General features: G+C 39.0%; 1 protein-coding gene across 2 annotated transcripts; it reads left to right on the top strand.

Annotated features, from left to right (window-relative positions):
• Positions 1–15: 15 nt before the first annotated feature.
• On the top strand, positions 16–27,339 carry MRPL22 (mitochondrial ribosomal protein L22). Of its 2 annotated transcripts, XM_046668666.1 has the most exons (7): positions 16–85; positions 167–209; positions 14,397–14,529; positions 19,273–19,338; positions 20,139–20,216; positions 21,865–21,934; positions 27,046–27,339. In XM_046668666.1, the coding sequence occupies exons 1-7, from the start codon at positions 58–60 to the stop codon at positions 27,255–27,257; spliced, it is 630 nt and encodes a 209-aa protein (XP_046524622.1). In that variant the 5' UTR covers positions 16–57; the 3' UTR covers positions 27,258–27,339. The 2 variants fall into 2 exon arrangements, with proteins under 2 accessions (XP_046524622.1, XP_046524623.1); XM_046668667.1 differs by lacking the exon at positions 14,397–14,529 and having other exon boundaries at positions 67–85.

The following is a 27,339-nucleotide window of genomic DNA, read 5'->3' as shown; positions in this document are numbered from 1 at the left end:
TGCGTCTTGCCCAGGTGGCGTGTGAACTCGGAGGCTTCCGTAGAGGGAGGGATAAAGATGGCGGCGGCAATACTGGAACGTTTGGGTAAGAGTTTCTTAGTGGTAAGGGGTGGAAGAAGGGAGGAGGGGTGGGAGTCTGAAGTGACGGCTTGTGTTGATATTGCAGGTGCATTATGGATGCAGAATTTGAGGGGGAAGCTCACTTTGGGGTAAGTCTCTCGCCTCGGAGTTGCAGAAGCGACCAAGGCTTTCTTATTATTCTGTGAGTCAGTTGCTGAGAGCCTGTGTGCCAAGCTCTGCTTTAGGCTCTGGGGCTGGCGAACAAGACAGCCAGTCTCTGCTTTGCCAACTCGTTTTTTCTCCGCCGTGTTGCATAGCCCTGCGGGGATCAGGATTACCCATTATCCAAGGGACGTTGTAAATGTTTTTTCTGAACAGTCTCCTCTGATCTTTCTGGACTTGGTTAGACTCTCCAGCCAAGTTGGAAATGTCATGAATTAGCAGTTTGATGGAAGAGTGATGACAGCAGTGTGATATATTTGAGTAAACACTGGGCTGCAGGAGATAAAGCTGGATTTCGGGTCTCTGCCAAGGACAAACGTCGCGACCTTGGGCCATTTGTTTAACTTCTCTGAAGCTCAGTTTCCTCATCTCAAAAAACGAGGATAATATTTGCCTTAGAGGGTAGTTATGAGAAGTGAGAGACTAAAATATAAAGTGTCTGTTAAAGTGCCTGGCACTGTGAAGGTGTGGTGATGAGGATGATAGATCACCATGAAGTTCTTTCAAAGGGATCGGATTTTATGCTGGAACCAGTCAGTAGCCACTCAACGCTCTTAGTTGAGATACATATTTCATTCATCAGCCCTACTTTTATAAAACAATTGGCAAGAAGATTAGAAACTAAAACATAAGTTAGCCTGCTAGGCATTTAGTCAAATCACTCTTGAAAGACTTTTCCAAAGCAAAGGTTAGAAATTATCTCTGGTTTTTGTTCATCTATGCTCTCGCTGTTCGAAATTGCCCCTGCTAGCAGGATTTGACAACACGTTGATGTTGTGCTCTCTTAATTAAACCTTACCCTGTGACCTGAGGGGCTGTGATTCCTTGCCTTTTAGCAATGGTTCTTAAATTTGACTCACAGACTCCTTTGAGAGTATGAGGAAAGCCACAAAACATCTTCCCAGAAAAATGCATATTGCTTTCATACTTTTGCTTGTAGTTTCATAATCCTCAGCCTAGGAATCTTTGCATTGGACATCACAATTAAACACAAGCATCTGTTTGTGATGCGTGAGGTACTGTAATGCTCGCCATGCAGCGAGTATACAGTAATGATGTAAAGTACATTGGGAAGCATGTTGAGCAGTGGCCCTTGCATTAATGGGTGAAATAACATCTACCTCAGTTTATTTTGAAAAATTTCAATCCTACAGGAAAGTTGGAAGAATATTACAGTATCCTTCAGCTGGATTCACCAGTTGTTAACATGGCTTTAGCTTTCTTTCTGAATACACGTGCTTTTTTTCCTGAATCTTTTGGAAATGGGTTGTACACATTATGGTAATTTACTCCTAATCACTTCAGATTGTATTTCCTAAAAGTGAAGACAGTTTCCAAGAACCACAAACCATGATCAAAATGGGTGGTATAATTTAAAGATCTTTTATTTTAAGGTTTTAATTAAAAAATGCAAATAGAAATCAAGTGTATGCTTTTTTTTTTTTTGGCTGAGGAAGATTAGCCCTGAGGTAGTATCTGTGCCAGTCTTCCTCTGCTTTACATGTGGGTCGCTGCCACAGCATGGCTGACAAGTGATATAGGTCTGTGCCTGGGATCCGAAACTGCAAACCTGGGCTGCTGAAGCAGGGCTTGCCGAACTCAACCACAACTCCATGGGGCCAGCCCCCTGATGCGTTTTTGAAAGAAGAAAAATTGACAGTTCTTTGCAGCTTGACAGTAAGCCCTAAAATGATCATGCACTAAAACAAGGAGACCTTATAGATGGACACGATCAATTCCATAATGTGTGTATTCATTTAGTAAGTCTCTTGTTTATGTGACACTTTATTCCTTTCAAAGGACTCTCAAGCCAGTTCTGTATCTGGTTGAAGTCTAACTTAGATCTGAAAGGTCTCTCTATTAGTTTCCTAGGGCTGCTGTAACAAATTACCGTAAATTGGGTGGCTTTAGACAACAGAAGTTTATTCTCTCACAGGTCTGAAGTCCAGAAGTCCAAAATCAAGGTGTCAGCAGGGTTGTACTCCTTCTGGAGTCTCTAGGGGAGAATTTATTCCTTGCTGCTTCCAGCTTCTGGCTCTGTCTTCACCACACCTTTGCCTCTGTGTGTCTGTCTCAAAACTCCCTCTGCCTCTCTCTCATTAAAATACATGGGATGGCATTTAGGGCTGAACAAGATGATCCAGGATAAGCTCCTCCTCTCAACATCCCTAACAATCACAGCTTTTGCCATATAAGGTGTTATTCACAGATTCTGGGAATAAGGATGTAGGCATATCTTTGGGGCCACCATTCAGCCCACTACATTCTCTTTCAAAAGAGGTCTTTGTAGATTGTCTTTAGGTGTTTTTTTCAGAAAGATACCCTGTAAGTCACACCTTTACTTCTGCTGCTCCTTCAGCCTGGAGTGCTGGTTTACCTGGTTTCTGAATGTGGAAGTCTACTTTCTTCAACACTCAGCTCAAGTCGCATCTCCTTAAAGCCGTCCTGATGACCGCAGCACTCCTGTTGCTGCTTCTGTCATTTTAATGCCTATTGCAAATTTATAGTTAATTCTCTGTCTCTCTAACTGAATTTTAAATCACTTAAGGGCTGGAATTATGTTTTATGTCTCTTTGCATCCCCATCACCTAGAATAGTACTTGCAGTATAATAAGAAATATATTTGGTGTTTGTCCTCGGTTCCTGGCACAGAGCCCCTAAAATCCTTGGAGTTTCCTGAGTGATAAGAGTGTCTGTTGTTATAATGAGCTTTTTTGGAACAAAGGGAATGAAAGGAGGGCTGGTGATTAGGTTACAAAAAGTAGAACGAGGGGCTGGTGCCGGGGCTGAGTGGTTAAGTTCGTGTGCTCTGCTTCAGCAGCCCAGGATTTTGATGGTTCGGATCTTGGGCGCGGACGTGGCACTGCTCATCTAAGCCATGCTGAGGCGGCATCCCACATGCCACATCTAGAAGGACCCACAACTAAAAATATACAACAATGTACTGGGGGTGGGAGCGAGCTTTGGGGAGAAAAAGGAAAAATAAAATCTTAAAAAAAAAAAAACGTAGAACAAGGAACAGGTTCTGAGAGCTGCTGTGTTGGTGAACACATTGATGTGCTTGGAAGGTGGTATGCCTGGAGAGGGCATGGAACCTCAGTGCCCTCCCCCTTTACCTTGCCCTATGCATTTCTTCCATTTGGCTCTTACTGAGTTGAATTCTTTATCATAAACGTAAGTATTTTTTTGAGTTCTGTGAGCTGTTTATCCTAGCGAATTATTGAACTTGAGGGGGATTCATGGGAACCCCCAAATTTGTAGTCAACAGGCAGAAGTGTGGGTAGTCTGGACATTCCTTTGCAGCTGACTTCTAAAGTAGGGGCAGTCTTATGGGACTGAGCCCTTTAATTTGTGGATCTGGTGCTAACTCCAGGTAGGTAGTGTCAGAATTGAATTCAATTGTTGGGCACCCAGTTGGTGTTGGAAAAATTGGTTATTGGTTTGGAAAAACCCTACACATTTGGTGTCGGAAGTAGTGTCAGAAAAAAGACACCAGAGTACCCTATCTTTATTAGTTGGCCAGTAAATGTAAGTTGATGAAATATGTCAACTGAAACAGATGCAAGTTGTAGTCTGAAAGATGGCCAGGAATTGGGATTCCTGTTTTTCCACTCAAGTGCCAAGAAGATGTGTGAGCTTAATTGCAAATTAAGCATGAGTACACGTTTCCAACTTTATGTAATAGAATAGCTTGTGCTGATTATTCAAATTCTTTTAACTATTCCTTAGGACAGAATGAGGCCTTTAAAAGCTCTGTGTACCCATGCAATAAGTTATTGATTAACATATGCCTCTTATTTCTCTGAATGATATAATAGTGATCTGAAAGGGTTAATACCTTGTTTTCAAATGATTATTGACACCAAAGGCTACCACTAGTTTTTCTGAGGGAAGACTTAAGGCTTGTGAAATAGGAAGTTGATAAAGATTATAAACTTTTTGATTTATTCCCAGATTGTTTTAAAAAATTGTTCTCAGACTTGTGACTTTTAATTTGTTCTCATCCCTCCTATAGTGGGCCAAACCCCTCATACATATATAAGTATATATATAAGCCATATCATGGCAGAGAAGAGTAACATGGGGACAGGGAAGAATGAGACTTTTTCTTTTTAAAGATTTTATTTTTCCTTTTTCTCCCCAAAGCCCCCCAGTACATAGTTGTGTATTTTCAGTTGTGGGTCCTTCTAGTTGTGGCATGTGGGGTGCCGCCTCAGCATGGCCTGATGAGCGATGCCATGTCCGCGCCCAGGATTCCAACCGGCAAAACCCTGGGCCGCTGAAGTGGACCGTGTGAACTTAACCACTCGGCCATGGGGCCGGCCCCCGAGACTTCTTTTAAATAGTTGCTTTGGGGCACTGCTGGCTTACCCCCAGAGGTTATAGACTGTGTGATGAATTATACCTGTGGATATATTTTGTTTGGACTACCCCGTGTTTAAAAACTTCTTTTTAAATCAGCATTTGAAAACTGGTGGCTTTCTTATAAAAATCTAGGTTTCTAGATTGTCTTGTACATTCATTGCAAGGCATGGCAGCAGTTTTCTAGAGCTAGAGTATTGCACTCTTTAGATGGGGCATACACTCTTCAATTTTCCTTAGTTTCCAACCACATGTACAATGATGCTGGGAAAACTGGACCACTATCTTACACTATACACAAAAATTAACTCAAAATAAATTAAAGTCTTGAATGTAAGACCTGAAACCATAAAACTCCTAGAAGAAAACATAGGTGGTAAGCTCCTTGACATCAGTCCTGGCGATGATTTTTTGGATTTGACACCAAAAGCAAAGGCAACAAAAGCAAAAATAAACAAGTAGGACTACATCAAACTAAAAAGCTTCTGAACAGCAAAGGAAACCATCATCAAGATGAAAAGACAATCTACGGAATGGGAGAAAATATTTGCACATTGTCTGATAAGGGGTTAATATTCAAAATATGTAAAGAACTCGTACAACTCAGTATCCAAAAAACAAACAATCCAATTAAAAAATGGGCAGAGGATCTGAATAGACATTTTTTCCGAAGAAGATATACAGATGGTCAACAGATACATGAAAAGGTATTCAGCATCACTAATCACCAGAGAAATGCAAATCAAAACCACAATGAGATATCACCTCACACCTGTTAGAATGGCTGTTCTCAAAAAGACAAGAAGTAAACAAGTGTTGGCAAGGATGTAGAGAAAAGCAAACCCTTGTGCAGTGTTGGTAGGAGTACAAATTGGTGCAGCCACTGTGGAAAACAGTATGGAGGTTTCTCAGAAAATTAAAAAGAGAACTACCATATGATCTAGCAATTCCACTTCCGTGCATTTATTTGAAGAAAATGAAAACACTAACTCAAAAAGATATAAACACACCCATGTTCATTGCAGCATTATTTACGATAGCCAAGATGTGGATGCACCCTAAGTGTCCATTGATGTGTAAGTGGATGGATAAAGAAGATGTGGTCTATATATACAATGGAATATCATTCAACCATAAAAAAGAAGGAAATCTTGCCATTTGCACAACATGGATGGACCTTGAAGACATTATGCTAATAAAATAAGTCAGATAGAGAAAGACAAACATAGTATGATTTCATTTATATGTAGAATCTTTAAAAAGGAAAAACAAAAAAAGGTGAACTCACAGATGCAGAAAACATATTGATGGTTGCCAGAGGTGGGGTGGGGGCTGGGTGAAATGGGCGAAGGTGGTCAAAATGTACAACTTCCAGTCATAAAACAAATAAATCATGGGGATGTAATGTACAACATTATGACTATCTGTATTGCATATGTGAAAGTTGCTAAGAGAATAAATCTTAAAAGTTCTCATCACAAGAAAAATATTTTGTAACTATGTATGGTGATGGATGTTAACTAGACTTGTGGTTATCATTTCACAATATATACAGATATTGAATCATGTTGTACACTTGAAACTAATATAGTGTTATATGTTAATTATATCTCAAATTTTTTTTGCATAGTTACTTATACCCAGCTCTCTTACATTTTTGATATTACCTGGCTGTCCCCTGTATTCTTTTTTCTTTTTTTTTTAAAGATTTTATTTTTTTCCTTTTTCTTCCCAAAGCGCCCCGGTACATAGTTGTATATTCTTCGTTGTGGGTCCTTCTAGTTGTGGCATGTGGGACGCTGCCTCAGCGTGGTTTGATGAGCAGTGCCATGTCCGTGCCCAGGATTCGAACCAACGAAACAGTGGGTCGCCTGCAGTGGAGCGCACAAACTTAACCACTTGGCCACGGGGCCAGCCCCATCCCCTGTATTCTTTAATTCCTTCTACAAATAGGTATTCGTTGCCTTATGTGTGCCAGCCACTGTTTTACTAGCACTGGGGATTTTGTAGTGAACAAAAACACAGTAATCCCTGCCATCATGGAGTGTATAATCTAGTGAGGGAGGCAAATAATAAGCAAAATAAGTAAAATACAAAGTATATTAGATAGTGATAACTGCTTAGGAAAAAATGAAAGCAGAGAATGAGTGTGGGAAGTATATGTATATGGGAGGGGGGTTGCAGTTTTGGATAGGGAAGGGCTCACCAAGAAGGTAACATTTGAGTAAAGATTTGAAGGAAATGAGGGAGCAGTCTACCAAGCTGCGCCAACATCTGAGCGAACACCATTCTAGACGGATGAAAGAGGCCCTGAGCAGGGAACATACCTATTGTGGTCAAAAATAGTGAGTGAAAGGAGGGAAATAGTAGTAGGAGGTGAGATCAGAGAGGAAGAGGGAGTAGGAGATCATGTAGGCCTCATGGGTCACTGTAAGTACTTTGGCTTCTGTTCTGAGTGAGATGGAAAACCATTGATGGGTTTTAAGTATAGAAGTAATATGATTTGTCTTATGGTTATGAGTGATTCTTTCTGGCTGCTATGTTGCAAATAGACCAGAGTGGGGATGGGGAACAAGGATGGAAGCAGATACCGTTGGATGTTTCAGGCAAGCGAGTATGGTGGCTTGGATTTGGGTGGCTGTGAAAGTGGGTAAATGGTTGGATTCTGGCAGTATATTAACGACAGCTGACAGGACTTGCTGACGGATTGGATATGAGTTGTGAGAAAGAAGTGTGACACCGGGGATTATGACCTGAGCAACTAGAAGGATGGAGTTGCCGTTTAATGGGATAGGAAGACTTCCAGAGGAGCAGCTTTTGGGGAGGATATCAGAAGTTCAGTCTGAGGCTTGTTAAGTTTAGGATGTCCAGTAAGCTTCCAGGTGGAGATGTGAGCAGGCAATTGGATGTATGAGTTTGGGGTTCAGGAAGGCATGTATGGGAGTCATCGGTGTATAAAGAGTATTTAAAGCCTTGAGACCATGAGAGTGACTGTAGATAAGAAACACAAGAGTACATTTACAGATCAAGGTGATGAAGAAACAACAGAGTCTGTAAAGAAGTGTCCGGATTGTGTGGTGTCCTGGAACCCAAGTAAAGAAGTCATCTTAAGGAAGAGTGAGTGACTAGATGTGATAATGTGATTTATAAGAAATATATTTTTGGTCATTCAGATGATCAAAATATATTTCTTACGTATATTTGGTCTTTGTCTGCAGTTCCTGGCTCACAGCTCCCAAAACCGGTGGAATTCCCTGAGTAATAAGCACAATGGGAACATCTTTTGTCATATTTGGTCTCTTGTCCTCAGTTCCTGAAATTGCTTCAGAGCCATAAGGGTGAAATGGGTTTCTTGTTATTCATAACAAGCCCCTCTACCACAACTGGGTTTCTGTTACTGAGGTGACTTTTGGAAAGCACCTAAAGATGGGGGCTGGTTGCCAGAGCAACCAACCGTGACTGGGGGGGTTGGAGCTTTCAGTCCCACCCCCTGATTTTCAGAGTGGGGAGAAAGGCTGTAGGTTGAATCAGTCACCAGTGGTCAGTTTTTTAACCAGCCGTGCCTATGTAATGAGGCCTCCATAAAACCCAAAAAGAGGTGATTCAGAGAGCTTCCAGGTTGGGGAACCAGAACGCTTCCTTGTGTCACCATGCCAGGGCTCCAAGCTCGACGAGGACAGAAGCTCCTTGTTCATAGCCTTGCCTTGTGTATTTCTTCATCTGGCTGTTGATTCCTATTCTTTGTAATAAATTGGTAAGCTAGTGAGTAAATGGGTTTCCTGAGTTCTGTGAGCCACTCTGGCAAATTAATTGAACCCAAGGAGGGGGTCTGGGTCATAGGAACCTCTAACTTATAGCCAGTCAGTCTCTAAGCACAGGTAACAACCTGGGCTTGCGATTGGCATCTGAAGCAGAAGACAGTCTTGTGGGACTGAGCCGTTAACCTCTGGAATCTGATGCTGTCTCTGAGTCGAGCCAGAATTAAGTAGAATTGTAGGACACCAGCTAGCGTCAGAGCACTGCTTGGTGGTGTTGTGAGGAACCCTCCCTCAACACTGGAATTGTTGGGTGGTCGTGTTACCGAACGAGGTTCATTTTGCCCATTGCCTGGAAAGCCAAATACTGAGACAACGAGATTGCGGCAGAGAAAGGGTTTTAATCACAAGGCAGCCAAGTGAGGAAGTGGGAGAACGAATCTCAAATCTGCCTTCCTGAAAATAGGAGCTCAGGGATCTTTATGGGGAAGGGGGCAAGGTGGTTTGAAGTGTGGAGACAGATGATTGGAGGTGAGGAGAGGTGAGGTAGTAGATCTTTGCAAGTATAGTCGAACTTGATGCCTCTTCGTAGGACTCATGTTCACAAAATGGCAGTGTTAGCGTGATCTGAGGGTGGAGTTTTTAGCCTCTTGACGTCAAAAGGTCACTTATCGGGCATCTGCAGGGGCCTGGTTGATGAGTTGGTGGTCTCAGTTGACCTGAGCTGGATAAGGGGGTCCTAATTCCTGAAAAACAGCTCAAACACCCAGTACCATGGTGACCCAGGTGCCAGCGAGATGTTGTCTGTAGGAATCTAGTGGGAGTCAGATAGCATATTGCCTAAACAGCACAGTTAACAGTGGGCGAGTGAACAACTAAAAGCTATAATCAGTAATTAGAAAAAGGAAAAAAACCTTTAGTTATTGGCTACCTCATCTTCAATGGCTAATTCTTTATGGGTTTCAGTCAGACCCTTTTACCAGAGATACTTAGATCATTCTCAGATGAGGACTGAGAATTGACCGTTAAAGTTTACAACACAGATACTTTCAATGACCTTGATAAAGCAGTTTTGTTGGGGTGATGCAGGCAAAAACCGGAAGGGAAGGGGTTAAGGGTGAAGGGGAGGACTGGAATTAGAGATGGGGAGTTTAGGCAACTCATTCAAGAAGTTTTGCGGCAGTAGCTAGAGGGACTTAGTGAGGGGATGGTTTGTCTGTTTTAAGTTGGGAGATATATTTTTTTGCGGATGGGAGTGATCCAATAGAGAGGAAAAAATTGGTGATGGAAAGAAGGCAGGAAGAATTGCTGGAGCAATGCCCTTGAGTAGATGGGAAGGAATGGAATTTTGGGAGCAGGGATGAGATTGGTCCTAGCTAGGCCATAGAAGTTCATTTGTAATAGAGAGAGTAGGTAGTAAGTATGTATGGATGTGGATGCAGGTGGGTATATAGATTCGATGGTGGGAGCTTGTGGAAGTTCTTTTCTGATTGTTCTAGTTTCTGAGTGAAATAAGCACAGTTATCAGCTGAGACTGAGGATGAGGGAGGAGATGTGGGAGGTTCAACCAAAAATAAAACGAGGTATGAAGTTTGTCTGTAGGGGCTAGGAGAGTAAACGGACTAGGAAAATACAGTAGCAATGCCAGGCAGCCTTAAGGGCCCACTGGGGGTTCATGAATAAGAATGTAAAATTTAGGCATTTAGTCATCCTTGGCTTACGTAGTGAGAAAATCTGGTTTATTAACCATCCGCTTGTGTATGGCATGATAATAGGAACCTTTTGGAGCAGAGAGGTCATGCTCCGTAGTCTGCAAAAATTAGCACTGTTTTTCTGTTTTTTGTTTTTTGTTTTAACTATCACTTTAGCTAAAAATGACTTTCAACTGGGAGCAATTTTGCTCCCCCGTGTCCCCCAGGGGACATTTGGCAATATCTGGAGAGAAGACATTTTTGGTTGTCACAATCTGGGCAGGGAGTGCTACTGGCATTTAGTGGGTAGAGGTGAGGGATGCCACTAAACATCCTACAAGGCACAGGACAATCCCCTCAACAAAGAATGATCTGGCCCAAAATGTCAGTAGTGCAGAAGTTGAGAAACTCTGAGCTTATCATGGTCCAAAGTTGCTGGAATTTCACTTTTTTTGTTTGCGAAACTCTTGTTTCCTTGTTTATTGTCCTTGACTTTCACAGAATAAAATTATATTGAGTTATGAGAATATACATTATCGCTTCAGCCCTTTTAGATTTTAACTGAGGCAAGAGGGAGGATGTTCTTTTATTCAGTCTCAAGTGTGAGATGAATGTTAACATCAGTAAATTTGGAACAAAGAAGTTTTTACCTTGATGCATGTAATAACGTGATATTCTCAAGATTGAGCCTGAGGCCAGTATTATCTTCACTTGGGACTTGGGTATACCTTGTACTAAATTTCAAAATGAACTTTGACTGATAAATAGAAAGTATTAGTTCTTTCAAATTCTGACTTTAGAAAGTTTCAGATATTCTATCTTATCTGAATCGACTCAATCCTAAAATTTGGCTTATATCTGCTACTCTTCAATGCCTAATGACTATGGGCAGAATTTGAAAAGTGATACTTAAACTTAACCCTCAAGTATTGGTAGATCGAAAACTCCAGAATAATGAAAGTAAGGAAGTTCCTATGCTAGTTCCACTATACCAGTCTCTTTCTGCTTGAGCTCTGACTGTCTCACCGTGTTGTGGGTACCTGTGTATGTGTTTTGTGTACAAGCGCCCTGGAGAGTTGGTTCATGCCTACCTTCCTTTACCCAATTTACAGAGATAACAGTGAAGCTAAAGGGATTTGGGATTCCTGGTAAATGAAAGGATATAGTAAATATCAATAATGATATTGAATTTCAAAATGATAAAAGTTGATCCTGGATGTCTTTCAGTGTTTTGTTTTTTTTTAAGATTTTAACTTATTTTGATTCTTTAAAATACTCACAGTAAACTAGAGCTCTAGGCAGACGAAAATTTAATATTTGTTGGAAAACAACTTTATAGAAGGAAATGGATCCTAGCAATAAACTCATGCTATCATTTGTTAATTCCACCAACTTGCTTTTCTTGAGTTTGTTTTCTCTAGTGACTCTTCACAGGCTTTCTTACACAAAAAGTTCTCATAAAAACCTTAAGTTTATGATTGCTTCATTTTCTGCTTTAGTTCAGTGTTATTCCAGTAGTTGGGCAGAAGAGGGCACATAAGAACTTTCGATTTAATATACTTCTGAATTAAGTACCCCGTTTGGAATAATATTTTAATTTAATTTGATTACAGTTATTTAGTATTTGCTTGATACTTAATTTTATGAACCATTTGAGCCCTGAAAGTGTTGTAGGTATTCAGAAAGCTTTGTCATTGTTAATTCATAATGTGTTTAATTTATTAAGCATCATATTTAATTCACTGAATGTGTATTGAGGATTTGAGGAGTGTAAGACACTGTCCTAGATGTGGGGGATACAAAAGGCATGGGTCTCACCCTGTAGCAGTCTTTTAGACTAGTTAGTAAGTGGTTTCATTGAAGAAGAATGAAATAGAAGCCAAAGGGTTCGTGTTTCTGTAATCATGCTGTGCACAATGAGATTAGAGATAGAATTAAGGTCAGAAAGACCCTAGAGGTGACATGCTTCAGTTCCTCTTTTCATAAATAAATAAAGTGAAGCCCAAAGAAGTGACAAACTTAGTACACTCACTAATTACAACTTCATAGAAACAAATGATCATGGTTATAAACATGAGAAGAAGGTTTAAAATTGTGTAGTGTAAAGTTTACAGTTCACAGTGTTTATTTCTTTTGGAGAACAGGAGAGATGGACTGTTCAGAGGGCCTAATTTGAAATTAATACTAGCCATCAGTGTTTATCATGTATTAGACACTGTACATTAATTATTAATTCACCAGCAACAGAGTGAAGTAGGTATTATTCTCCTCATCCTAAAAGTAATATTGTCTAAAATTTATTGAGCCCAAAGTGTCAGGTTAAGTATTTTCCTTACATTACCTCGTTTGAGCTCCTTAAGAAGCCTATGAGGTAATTACTATCATTACTCCATTTACTGGTGAGAAAACTGGGATTTAGAGAGTTATGTGACTTCCCCAAGGCCATTTATGTAGTATTAGAGTTAGAAGTTAGAACCGGGTCTACTTGACTCCATAGTCTCTGCCCTCAGGACCTGGCTTATAGTTTTATTAGGAAATTCTGCCCTCTAACATCATGTATGCTGGTTTTGTGCTTTTCGGTTAAAATATTGGAGCCTGAATGTGGATGGCAAAGGTACAGATTTTGTCAGGTGTTTTGATGGCACTGGTCTTAGTATCAGGATGTAAGATGGTACACTTGAGGTAGAGTAGGAGAAATGAGCTACTAGGAAAAGAATCGATTTTTAAAGTTCTTTAGCCTGAATGGTTTGAGGACTAAAAACAAAGGCTTTGGCATGTCTCTCATCCAGTTGCATATATTGTGTGAGAATCTGCCATATAACAAGTTGGAATATTTAAGCCTGGGTTAAATATTTACTCAGTATCCATGTGCCACATATTGTCCTTGGGGCTAGCATATAGAGGAGGTCATACTTGCCCTCAGTATGCTCAAATCTATATGCTTGCTACAGTAACTCATTCTTCTACAGCCAATGTATTGTAGTACAAGTAGTCCAACTCATTGCTCTGTGGCTCGCAAGAGCAAAGGACTAAGACAGTGGGGGAATGGTTTTCTGGGAGGAGGGATCAGGTGATGCCTCACAGTGAGGTGACATTTAAGCTGGAACTTAAAACAGGACAAGCGTATCATGCAGGAGATAATGAGGGAGGAGAAAACAATATGAGCTAAAGTGTAAAGATATGAAAGTATGTGGCTTGTTCAGGGAACAACAGATGTCTGTGTGGCTAGGCCATAAGGTGAATAAGCAGAGATGTCTGGGTTGGGGTTAGGTTATAAAAGACCTTCCCTGTATTTAGCTAGGAGTTTGGACTCTATATTCTGGGCAGTGGGGACACACTAAAGTTTGTTGTGTTAGTTGGGTATATCCAGACATATACAGAAGTAGACAGTGTGATGAACCCATGACCCAGCTTCAGCATTTATTAACTCATGGCCATTCTTGTTTTATCTGTAGCCCCTACTACCCCCCATCATATTTTGAAACAATCTCTGACACTATTTTCATCCATAAATATTTCACTCTGTATCTCATTAAAAAGTATCAAATATCAGGTTAATGTTCAAATTTCTGATGGTTAAATAACTGTCATACTTTTAAAATTATAATAGTCGACACATTGAAATTGACATTTCTCTTAAGTCTCTTAATCTTTAGGTCCTTCGTTCAGCACCTCCCCCCCTTGTAATTTATTTGTTGAAGAAAATGAGCTGTTTGTCTTGTAGAGTTTTGTACAGCCTGGATTTGGCTAAATGTGTCCCCCTCATGTTGTTTAACATGTTACCCTATTTCCTGGGTTGAATCTAGAGGCTTGATCAATTCAGGTTCGTTTTTTGTGGAAAAACTCATGGATGGTGGGTGGTGTGTTCTTTCATCAGGAGGCACATAATGCCACTTTTATCCATTAATTTCTTAGCGATTAGAAAATGGTGCTGTTTGTCTTGCTTAGTTAACAAAGTTGAAGAATTATGCAGGTCAGATCAGGGATCCATTGTGTCTTATTTAAATCTGTTTTAGGACGGAGCTCACTTATAGTAGAGTCAATATTTATTGGCCAGTCAGAGCAAGAGATCTTGGGTTAATGTTAGTTTATTATTTGACTTACATGAGTTATTAACTTTTCACTCTTCTTAGTCTTCAGTAAACTAGCTCTTTGTGGTATTTTATGTAAAAGCAGTCTCTATTAATACATACATCTAGAGTGTTTTCACTTGTGATCGTTAAATAGTTTCCATCAAAATGGAGCTGATGTGGCTCAGAAGATACATAAGCTTTGGAAAAGATTCTGAGTGTCTCTTGTTTTACAGGCTTCTTTCGTCTCACAGTGTACCCCAATCACAAATCCACACAAGTGCTTCTCTTGACATTTCTCGAAAATGGGAGAAGAAGAATAAAATTGTTTATCCTCCACAACTACCTGGAGAACCTCGGAGACCAGCAGTAAGTTTGTGGGTAGAACTAATCTCTTAATTTTGTTAAAGAGCTCTTGCTCTTACGTGGCTAGCAATGAGGATTTATTCCATGTTAAGAAAAGGAAAAAATGTACAGCAATTTGCATGATCCTTTAATTGATACAGAAAATGTTCTAGACTTACCCCTTTGGTAGTTTAAAAAGATTGTCTTTGTTTTACTTACTTGTTTGCCTTGAGTTAACCTCCTGGGTAGGGACCTTAACTCTGAGAATAAGCTAATAGCTTGAGACATACTGACTGATTTTTGACTCCAAGAGGCTTGCTAGTGGATTCTTGTTAATGGAGCTCGAAAAGTTGGCAAGAATGACTTGAGCCATTGTCCAATATTTAAATCGTATATATGGTTTTCCAATGTTTTGTATTTGAATATAGACATATTTGGTTGTAGGTTTTTTTTTCCTTAACTCACAAACCTTTGAACCTAAGGTTTAAATTTAATCATTGGAGTCCTTCCCGAGTTGAGTTTTATCTTATCTTTAGCTGCTCTGCTGAGATTGCTCCAGTCTGAGATATAAGACTAATTGCCAGCTTAACATGAATTTGCTTGGAATACATCCACATCTGGTAAAGAGTTTATGCAAGTAATAATAGCATAGACAAGATGGGAACAGTTGAATCCTTAAGAACATAAACTGCAATAAGTACTTTCGAAATAGAATCACTGTTGTTAATTATAAATCATTCACTTCAGCAAACATCTTTTAAAGGCTTTTGGGATTTAAGGCTACTAGATAATCAATATCATCTAAATAATGTCATTTGCTTAGTTTTTATGTGAATTGACAACATGCATTTCATTAAGATTCAATTGCTGTGTAAGTATTGGTCTGAATTAGTAGTTTTATGGGTTTTTTCCTATTTACTGGAGTTAATTTATTGATTTAAAGAGCTCCCACCTAATTGGGAAATAAGAGGAAAGAGAGATGTTAATAGTTTAAACAAATAACTTTTTAACTTTCATATTTTATCATGCAATCAGAACTTAAAAGTTAGATTTGTCACAGAATCTGTGCTGTGAAGTATTGACTTCATTTTGTAATTAACCAAAATTTAGAAAAAGTTATACATTTGTACAAATATCATAAATAAAATACTTCCTATAATTAATGAGCTTTCTTTAATTCTCCCATCCAAGTACTAACCAGGCCCGACCCTGCTTAGCTTCCGAGATCAGATGAGATCAGGCTCGTTCAGGGTGGTATGGCCGTAGACAGAGCTTTCTCTAATTCTTATCTGAGCTCTTTGAACTTAGATATTAGTTGGAAATAAAGAAATCACAACAGTATTTGTCAGGTCCAGAATATAAAAGCAAAATTTTATAATACGTAGTACCAGCCTTTTTGGATATAAAACAAATGTACTTCAGGATTTATCCCAAATGGCAGTTCAAATACTTAACAGTCGATCATCCCTTAACTCTAGCAAATGAAGAACAATGTAGTCTAGTCATTGGTTGCATATTGTATTTACTGAAACTATTTTGATTAACTTTTTTGCATCATAAATACTCCTTATACAAGTGTCTGTGTGAGGACATTTGGTTTGATTTTATATAGGCACTTTATAAATTCTCTATTTTGCACAGATTTTGTTTGAATGGGTAATCCTTTTGGGGACAAATTATGACTTTTGGAAAATACCTTAACATTTTCTGACTTTAAATAGTATTTGGGGGAACAGCCCAGTGGCACAGCGGTTAAGTGCCTACATTCCGCTTTGGCGGCCCGGGGTTCCCCGGTTCGGATCCTGGGTGCGGACGTGGTGCCGCTTGGCAAGCCATGATGTGGTAGGCAGCCCACATATAAAGTAGAGGAAGATGGGCATGGACGTGAGCTCAGGGTCAGTCTTCCTCAATAAAAAGAGGAGGATTGGCAGCAGATGTTAGCTCAGGGCCAATCTTCCTCAAAAAGAAAAAAAAGAAAGAAAGAAATAGTATTTGGTAAATTGACATTAATGAATCAGTTATACCTGTTATGAATGAAATATTAATGTCCTTCATAAATCTGTAGCTTACTAACAGGGAATACTTTGCTCATCTGGCCACGTAGTTCATACACTGTGCCATTATGTGCAGTGTCCCTTAAACTTGCTGATCTGCTAGCTACAAACATTTAAAAAATTAGTTGTATCTCTAGTTTAAAAGAGGGCCAGACAATATTTACCATTCTACCTCATTCTTATCTTTAGTATTAGAATATGTAGTTAAACAAATGATAGTGGGTGGGGTAGTGAATAATTCCTATAGTATAAGTTAAAATGAATGTCACCAATTTAGGCATGTCTTAGGCCACTCCTAATACGTATTTTTTAGACTACCTTCCTAATTTAGCTTGCACCAATTTCCAAACAATATCGATTCCTGTGCAGACTTTATCTTACATATGCCTTCACCATGGTAAAGAAAATAAGTCAGAGAGAAATTAAATGGCTTTCTTCATAATAGTTATACCTTGTTAATTTGGGCTTGAGTTTACTTTTGCAATATTGTTGAAGAAAGCTATGTTAAATAAATTAAAATTTTAGTGAGACTATATCAAAACTGTTTGAACAACCATTTGTATAAGAGGCATGTTGTTAAATTATAGATTAATTGACATACTGATAATATGTCATGCTTATAAGTCGTTAATGTAGACCACAGAAGGCTCTAGTAAGGACTTTTATTAGGTGATACTTTCTTGTCATTTGAGTTATGTGCACTTAAAAATAAATTAACTTCTTTGAAAGTTACTGGTTAAGACATTTCATAATTGAGACTAACTTTTACTTCATTTGAATAACTGTTTTGCTCGTTATATCCTAACGTAACTTTACCTAATTTGCTCTATAGGTTAGTTAATGGCAGTGATATTTAACCAGACCTTCTGACTTCTGGCCTTCCCACTCTGTTTGCCATGATGGGTTTATTTACTGAGATTTTTGTTTGATTTATCTTTAAGAAGTGCCCTTAGACATTGCACCTACCTCAAGTAAATCTTGAGCTTCTTAGTTTTAGGAGAGGATGATTGAAGAACTTTCCCCCTTTTCCAGTAAATACTTGATTCCTTTTTTCCCATGCTCTTGCCAGGATTACAGTATCTTTTTTACAAAATTTGAAGATAATCCTATACAATTCAGGCTTAAGATAGCCCACCAGGGGAAACCAAGAATTGAAAGGTTTCTATATAAAAGATTTTATTGACTGTATTAATTTTTGCAGATTAATATTATCAGTCATGACAGTTCTTCTTTCCTCTCCTGCACTCCCTAGGACATTTTATTGCTGAAAATGTAATTAGGCTATTGCTACAGTTTTCAGCCTGTCAGCTTCTATTGCAAGTGAAATGAAATCTGCTACATATTAAAAGATGGCCACTTTAGAAAACTGTTGTTTCTAAGGCATTTGAAAATTTCCAGCGAGAGTCAGAATGTTAGGAAGTTCTAAGTTCTCCTTGCTATTGTTTTCCTTGACAAATGTTCTCTAATTTTTTTAAAGTGGCGATATGATGTAGCAGTGAAAGAAGGTGGGTTTTAGAATCGTAAGGGGAAGTTTGAAGCTACACCTGCCAGACGTTGTATCAGGCACTTGCTCGGTATGGCACTTTGTGTTCTAACTTTGTCTCTTAGAAGCTGTTCAATCTTGGACAAGTCACTTGATTTCTCTGATTTTCACTTTGTAAAAGGATTATAAAATGTCTCCTCTCCCAACTCTTAGAGTTAGATCAAATGAAACAATGGGCTTGAAAAGTGCTTTGTGAACTATAAATTGTTTAATGGATGATTGATTAAAAAACTTAAATAAGGGGCTGGCTCCGTGGCCGAGTGGTTAAGTTCCCGTGCTCCGCTGCAGGCGGCCCAGTGTTTCGTTGGTTCGAATCCTGGGCATGGACATGGCACTGCTCATCAAACCATGCTGAGGCAGCGTCCCATATGCCACAACTAGAAGGACCCACAGTGAAGAATATACAACTATGTACCAGGGGGCTTTGGGGAGAAAAAGGAAAAAAATAAAATCTTAAAAAAAAAAAAAACTTAAATAGGCTATGCCTAATACTATAAATAGGAGATAATGCAAGCTAACATTTATTAAGATCTTACCATGTGCTAGGCACTGTAAACTGCTTTCTTTACATAGGTTATTTTATTTAATCTTTATTATAGTTTCATGAGGTAGGTACTATTATCTTCATTTTAAAGAAGAGGACACTTGGGCAGAGAGAGTTTAAGTACCTTGGGTTCTGTAGTTAATAAATGGTAGAGCTGGGGTTCAGACCCGAGCAGTCTGATTCTAGAATCTGTGCTCTTAACCAAATACTAGAATATTGGCTTTCCTATGAAAACAGTTATTTTGTCCATTTCATCATTGTTAGCTGACGAGAAACTTTTGTTGTTGTTGTTGTAGTACCTTTTCTTTAGTTCTTTTAGCCAGCTAAATGTTCTCAAAATACTTTCATTTAAACCTTTTGCTGTTCCTCTGGATAGAAATATTGTAATTATTGGCACAAACTAGCCATTTTATAGTTCCTGTTTCTCCCTTAGTAATCTTTTTACGTAGTGGGACTTTGGAATAATACAACTTTCTGTAGGGAAAAAGAATCTGCAAATTCTTTATAATGTTTTTACTTCTCGTGTCAGCATTTTCATTAAGCATAGAAAGTAAAAACTTTATTAGCAGTATATTACTATCATTTTGACAAACTTGCTAAAGTTTTTTTTCCTCCTTATTTCTAAGGAAATCTACCATTGTCGAAGGCAAATAAAATACAGCAAAGACAAGATGTGGTATTTGGCAAAACTGGTAAGCTAAAGTGACTGTTACCGTATAATACTCAGGAAGAGGAGCTATGAGGTTCCCTCCAGGACCTGAAAAATCAAAAAAATTTGCTCTGATTTCTTCAAAAGTGAGGAGTATGATTATGTGTTCAGATAGTTGGTAAGGGATCAAAAAATAATTGCTCAGAGATGAGTGATTTTGCTTAATTTTTCCCTTTCTTCTGAGAAACTAAATCACATTGGATACATAGATATTTAAAACAAAGGCATCAGGAATCTGTCTACAACCAGAGAATCCAGGAAGCAAGCTTACTTATCTGTAAAATTTGATTCAACCTATTTCAAAACTGTTGCTTTTTAAGTTTTTTTCCCTGGAAAATGAAATTTATATATGAGAGGAGGCAAAAGCAGCAAATATACAGGTAATTCATTTATCCTGTAGCAGAAGGTGCCTTTGATGCCTGGTGCGGTCCTTGCCTGTCTGTGATTTCTCTCTGTCGTGTCTGCTCTCTCTTTTAATATTACTGAAACTGTTAGGATCTAGGTTTTATGGTTAAAGTCTTTGTTTGATTGTGACTTAAAGAGGGTGGTACCCTTTCTCAAACTTGTTTTCTTCTCTTTTGCCTGCATTTAGTTAGCTATTTTTATTTTTAATTTTTAAAAAACTTCCTCCTAGTTTTATTGAGTTATAATTGACATATAACAGTTAGCTATTTTCAGAAGTTGTTTGGAACATGTAAAGCTTTTACTTTTCATTGAAAAGGCAACATTGAACTTGTAAACTACTTTGTCTGTTTTCTCTTGTCTGTTACCTTTTAATTCTAGATACGAGGAATGTCCATTGACCAGGCTTTGGCTCAGTTGGAATTCAGTGACAAAAAAGGGGCCCAAATAATTAAAGAGGTAAACTAATGGGGGGAGGGATCACATAGCTGTCTTGCAGTTAGTAAGCTCGGCTACCTCTTGAATTCCCTGAATTTCCTGGTGTAAATACATAGTTTACATAATACAGGTTTAGGGCACTCACTTTTGCTAATGTTCTTATATCTTAGAGACATTGTTTGCTTTAAGTATTTTTTTCCTGAGATGCTTTTGTTTGCACCAGACATTTATTTATTTTTTACTGTCTGTCTGTGAAGTGATAAATCTTATTTTTCATGATTTGGGGCTTGATATATTTTTTAGAAGATTTTTGTTTTGGGCAATTCCGAAACTGAGAGCTTGTGATTTGATAACAGTTGAGTGGAAAGAGCACTGGACTGGGACTCAGGAGACTTGGGATCTAGTTTTTTCTCTGACAGTTTCTGTTGTGACTATGGGCACCACATCCTGGCTGGTTCCGTTTTTCTCGTTTGTAAACTAGGTGGGATTGGGTTAGATGTTCTCTTAAGACCCTTTTAGCTCTAGATGTAGCTGACTTCACTACATACTAATGAGCCAGTGGTATTTGTGCTGACTCATTCTAGGCACATGAGTGTTTTTGTCTCCAAAAGCTGGGTTAAGGACATCTGGGGGTATCAGCATTGTTTTTTTATTTTGGAGGAAGATTAGCCCTGAGCCAACTGCTGCCAATCCTCCTCTTTTTGCTGAGGAGGACTGGCCCTGAGCTAATATCCATGCCCATCTTCTTCTACTTTATATGTGGGACGCCTACCACAGCATGGTGTGCCAAGTGGTGCCATGTCTGCACCCGGGATCCGAACCGGCAAACTCCGGGCCGCTGAAGCAGAATGTGGGCACTTAGCCGCTGTGCCACTGGGCTGGCCCCCAGCATTATTTTTTATATTCCGGTTAATTTGCACCTCAAGTCAGATCTTATCTTTTTAGTTTAGCAGTTGAATCATTAAGAGTTGAATTGAATTGTTAAGATTGTTGGATTGAGACTTCTAAAAGTTTCCATTGTAATACCTCTATTTAATTCAATTCAGAATGCAGTTACTAAGTATCTATTATGTACCCGGCTTTGTACTATGTTCTTTATCTTTAAAGGAGTGAAAGATCTAGTTTCTTTTGTTTCTGACTACAATTGTCCTACTCTAAAAAATGTGATCTGGAGGAAGTTAACTTAATTCAAAATATGTATAGAGTATAAATTTAATAATTCTTAAAGGAAATTTTGGAGTATGATTTTTCTCTACTTGTCTGTTGCTAATGGTTATTTTGGATCCAATGTTTAAGAAATTTCAGTAAGATTTTGCTCTTGAGCTTCTTGAACTTTTTGACAAGTCTCTGACTCAAAGATATTACGTTCATTACCAAGGGTACTGTCGCAAGTGCTGCTATCTCCTTTACAGCCTACACCTTCCATTGTAAACTTAGGGGGATGGGCTGTGTTCCTGGTGTTTGCAATGCTTGTCTGAGGAAGGAAAGCTCACTGTATCCCTTGTCCTTAGTGCTGTTATCATTTGATGTTCTCTTTTTAAGATTGACTGTAAAATGGAGGCATGTGATTAGCAGTCATATTATAGAGATAACAACAAGAAATGAGAAATTTTAATTCTGTTTTAATTCAAGTTTAGCCATATGAGTGCCTTTCTTTTCCTTGTTTAAGGTTCTCTTAGAAGCACAAGATATGGCAGTGAGAGACCACAATGTGGAATTCAGATCCAATTTATATATAGGTAAGATCTGTAATATTCTTAGCATTGGAAAATGTCTTCCAACAGCGATGCCAAGTTCTTTATCTAACAGCAGTCTTTGATATCTAATTCCTTAGGACTGGGTTTGCCAGTGAAAATCGCCGGCAATAGCTTATTCTTCAGCCTTCAGCATGCTAATGTTAGTTTGTTGTAAATGGTAGTAACCTTCCTACTTTATTGTTACCTGTTCTGTCATGAGACTGAGATCATGAAACCTACTACCACTAATGGATACCAAGATGGTATATAGAGTGGTCCTTTAATCATGATAAAACTAAGAAAGAACGGAACTGATTTTTTTTTTAATGAATTCTTTGTCAACCTGAAGGAAGTAAATAAAGGATGACAAGTAGGCTTAAAAACCCTTTATAATGTGCCAAGCCAGGTGCCTAATCCATAAAGGTCCTATAATTTAACCTTCCAATTACCAGAATGGAACATCTGTTGAATTGTAAGAGCCAAGGAGCCTTGGAATGCTCAGATGACCCAGATGTGTTTGTTCCCCTTTGTTATTACATCCGGAAGCATATCTCCCGTTTTGTATGCTTGTTCCACATCAAATTAAATTAATGTGAGTGAAAATGCTTTGGGAAGCATGATGCACTGTACAAATGTAAGGGATTTTTTTTTGTAGCCTGTGTTCACACAGCTCTTTTTCTAGAAAGAGATCGACGTTTAGTACAAAGCTCTCTTGCCCCCTCCAACTCTACAGTGAAGTGGAGCAGTAGTTAGTAATGTTTTCTTCTCACTTCAGCAACAATTGCTCCTAACCTAAGCAGTTTTTTAATCAAACAAAGATGTTGATGTTGAAGCAAAATTTTCTCAGTGCCAAACCTACGTATAAGGACTATTTTATCTAAAGATATTTTAAATTTAAGATATGGAGAACTGCTGCTCTCCAAATGGAGGAAAAAAAGGCTTAATCATTGTGGAGGAAATTAGTTCTGTCTTATAATTTTTCAACAATTAGATTAAAAAAAAATCATCTCAATTCCACTCTGACACATCACCTCTGCCCTACTGGAGATATTTATTCTGGTTAAGTTAAACTCTCCCCTCAGTTCACCTGAGATTGATGCTGGCAACACCACCTACTTCTGAAATTCAAATGAGTTATGGTTTTCAATTGAAATATCTTATTTTAAAGCTGAATCTTGAATAACTAATTATATTCTGATACACAGGTAGGTGCAGAGAGAAATCAAAATGGCAACTCAGAAGATGCAGGGCCACAGTAGTTAATCATAAGAATTTTCTTCTGGGAGCTGCATGAATAAATAATGCTGGGAGGGCCCAGAATTGTTGGAAGAGATGAAATGGATGAAGAGCAAGGCCATTTGCTTGAAACCTCTTGGTGACCTTTCCTGCTCTATGACTGAATATCAAGTCAAATTTAATTAACTTTATTCAGTTTCTTAGGAATATGGCTTCTTAGCTGATAGACAACACATTAGAATGGAATTCAGATACAAATGAAATAGAGTTTGTCTTTAAATCCTTTTCAATAACTGTGGTAAAGAGAGATAGGGTGAGGAGCTTAATCCTATCTTCCCACATGAAGGAGCAAAGTCCAGTATTGCTAGTGAGCAAAAATAAACTTAACCAGTGCTACATGAATGGGCCTTTAATTCATTGGTCTCCTTAGCACATTTCTCCTAAAACATCTCTGCCCTACCTGCACCTTCTTTCATCTAGTTCTATGTAAAATCTCCTTTCTTAAGTAGGGCTGATAAGTTTGCATTTGTCTTATGATTTTAAAAACTCATTTGCGAAGTATATTGCTACCTAATTCCATTATGGAGGGAAAGAGATGAGTACCCTTAGGAAGAAGTCTCTCACCATGACATGGTAGACGTTTTATCCCTATTTTGGCCGTACTTCCCTGATAAGAATCATCTGAGGTTCTTATTAAAAATACGGATTCCCAGGCCTCACCACAGAGCTGCTGGGTCTGAAGCCCCAGGGGAGAGGCCTGGGAAGCTATTTGTTTAATAAGTACTCTAGTGATGTTTACTTATAAAATGTGGGAGACTGATTTATCCTATTGTATTCTTAGAAAAGGCCTAGACATTTCATTCCATAGACTAGATTTCCATTGAAAGACTAGTTACTTGTTGGGTACCATTTTGGCTCAGGAATGGCTCTTTCAGCCCCCTGAAATAAAGAAGTATAGGCATTTTAAGGGAAGTGCTTTTTTGGTAGCATATGTTCTCATTATATGGTAATTCCTTCAAATACCTATCATCAGTCTAAAGCTAATACCTGGTGTTGCATGACCAAAGATTTTGAAAGTTCATTTCCTTTTCAAACTTATAATGATGAGTAATGACACTGTGAATAGGCCTTAACAAGTGGACATGGACTAATAAAACGTCACTGCTTAGTGATTCATGGTGTCTAAAATGATTCCCTTTAGGGAAAGTGATTGAGTCACTTTTGTAAATCAGTCTTCGGGCTTATAATGATGAAGCGGGGAGGAGAGGATTTCTAATCTTAAAATGTCAAGATTCACATTTACCTAAATACTAGTAATTTACCTACATTGGCACTATCTTAAGTAAGATATTAAGAGTGTCGAAGAGAAAAGATTTTCAAAGTGAGGTAACCACATAAGCAAAGGCATGTGGGTTGGAATGAACAGTAATTGTGTGGTACGGGAGTAGAATAGTGTGAAGGAAGTAGAGGGTTGAGGTAGAGCAGATAAAATTGAAGGGGTGGGTTGGGCTAGATTCCAGAGGGCTGAACATGGCAGGCTGTGGCATTTGGTTCAAACTGTATGGAAGAGAACCCAGGGGAAGCTTTTGGGTAAGAGATATATGTTATTAAGGTAGGGTTTTAAGACTGTTAACTGTAAGCATTGGTTTTGAAATTGTGCTGTGAGGCCTCCAGGAGTGGGGCCTGGGGCAAACAGAAGGGCTCTTGATATCTTGATCACTGCTGTATCCTTGGAGCCCAGGATAGAGCCTGGCACCCTCTTGGAACTCAGAAACAATTGTTGGGTGAATGAATGGCACAGTTTTGGATCTCTCCCCACCATGTTTCAGTCGGGACAGATTCACACTACAGACAGCTTCTACATGTTGTTTCATTGTAATGAAATGGTTCCATACAAAAGCAGTTTGAAACTCCCAATGTATGGAATTAGTGGAGGAGAGACTGGAGGAGGGGAGACCAGAAACCAATTTGGAATCTATGCTCTTAAATGCTGATTTCATTCAGACCTCAGAGTAGCTGTGTAGTGTATTAAAGAATACTGGTGTTTCAGAAGAATTAATGTTTTTGTTTTGACAAAAAATGATGGCGTTATGTGCCATAACGTGATACTTTATGGCTGGCCATTAGCAGGTATTGAGTGTCTGCTCCTAGGTGTTTGGGGGATGTTGGAAGGAAAATGGTGGTTAACAGACACTGGTAGGGTTGGTCGTTGTGTTTTGGTAGGGTGTATAGTGCTGCACAGTCAGCTGGTTTTGATACTTTGCTCACTGAGTAGTGTTCCTTATGCTCAGAGTATTTGGAAATTGGTGCTCAAGTTGGGTAGAGTTGTAATTTTGGATAGCAGCCATCGTGTTTGTAAAATGCTTTTTAGAGTTTTCTACACTCTAGAGTTTTTTACACTCTTCCTAGGTGTCACTATTCTTGTTTGTAGGTTTCCTCCTGACGGGTGCATCTAGAAACCTGGTGGTACTTCACTATAAAGTGATTTGTGTAATGCTGCTTTCTCTTTGGAAAGTCTTAAACGCGTTCTTTAGTGCCCAGTAGATGAAGTTGGTATAAGGCTGTAGCTCTTTCCTTAACTCACTGAGACCCTAAGCAGTTTTCTTAATCACTTCATCCTTGGCTTTCTCTTTGGCGAAGCTAGGATGCTTCTGCTGAAACCCATTTCAGGATTGTAGTTAGATGGTTGTCAAGTGTGTGATTTGATGTAGTCCCTATATCAAAAAGTTATGTCACAGTAAGCATACAAAAATGGTGAGTATTGAAGTGGATTAATTTGGAATGTGTTCTATACGTTTTGCCTTTTTAAAAGACTTATTAAATGAACTCAAAAAGTAACTGACTAAATAAATTCAGAAAATAGTAGAAGGTGGTTATTACTCTGATGTATTACGGGTAAACAGATTTCTTCTTATACACTCTTTAAAAGGTTTCTTCAAATTTTACAAGGTCAGACTTTGACATGCAGCGTGGGGGAGGGGAGATGAGGGGCAATTATAATGCTGAACTTCCTAAAACTGGCTGCGAATCAGAATTACTAGGGGGAGTTGGGGTGGGGGTGGTGTTTGCTCAGAATGTAGTTTCCAAGGCCTCTCCCAAATATACTAAATTAGAACTGCAGAGATGTGGTCTCAGCATCTGCGTTTTAAGTATGTTTCCTAGGTTGGTCTCATGTAGCTAGCCCGAGGACCAGCTTTTGGGAACCCTTGGTTCCAGTGGCTTCTCATCACAATTAGAATAAAATCAAAACTCCTCACCTCAGCCTACAGGGCTCATCGTCATCTTGCCTTCATCTCTGGTCTCTTTCCTTTGTTCGTGTCACCCTTCTGGCTTACCACACTTCAGCAGGCTGGTCCTTCTATTCCTAAAACAAGCCAAGCACATTCGCACCGTTGGGTCTTTGCCCTTCCTGTTCCCTCTGCTTGGAATACCTTGCCCCTAGATATTTGCGTGGATGATTCATTCTGGTCTTAGATCAAATGTCTCTTCCTCAAGAATGCCTCGTGACACCCCCCAATCTGAAGTTGCCCCAACACCCTATCACTCTCTGTCACATCACTGTTTTACTTTATTCATAGCGCTTGTCACTAACTGAAATGATGATGTGTATTTTTTATCTTTTTCCTCTAGAATGTACACTGCATGGCGGTAGGACCCTTGCTAGTCTCCTTCACTCTTCTTTCTCCAACACCTAGAACAGAGCCTGGTCCTTGATAAACTCGGGATACTTATTTTGAGACAAGCCTGCCCTAGCCAGCCAGTGAGCTCATATAGTCATAGAATCCAGTCAAGGAAAGGGCAGAAATTGCTCAGCTGATTGAGCTGTAGTCTTATGGATATAGTCATTTGCTATAATTCTCTTTTTCTTCCCTATCTAGCTGAGTCCACCTCAGGGCGAGGCCAGTACCTGAAACGCATCCGATACCACGGCAGAGGTCACTTTGGGATCATGGAGAAGGTTTATTGCCATTATTTTGTGAAGTTGGTGGAAGGCCCCCCACCTCCACATGAAGCACCCAAGACAGCACTTACCCACGCCAAAGAGTATATTCAGGAGCTCCAGAACCGGACCATCATTCACACTCTATGATGGGGGAATTCAGACTCCACAGTGTATATATTTGCCATTTATTTCCTAAAAACAAACAAAAATTAAAGACAAATGCTTTTTA

The sequence above is a fragment of the Equus quagga genome, chromosome 7 (assembly GCF_021613505.1).
Source record: "Equus quagga isolate Etosha38 chromosome 7, UCLA_HA_Equagga_1.0, whole genome shotgun sequence".
Lineage (NCBI taxonomy): Eukaryota > Metazoa > Chordata > Mammalia > Perissodactyla > Equidae > Equus > Equus quagga.
The sequence above is the reverse complement of the archived record's forward strand: the minus strand, read 5'-3'. Positions and strand labels throughout refer to the sequence as shown.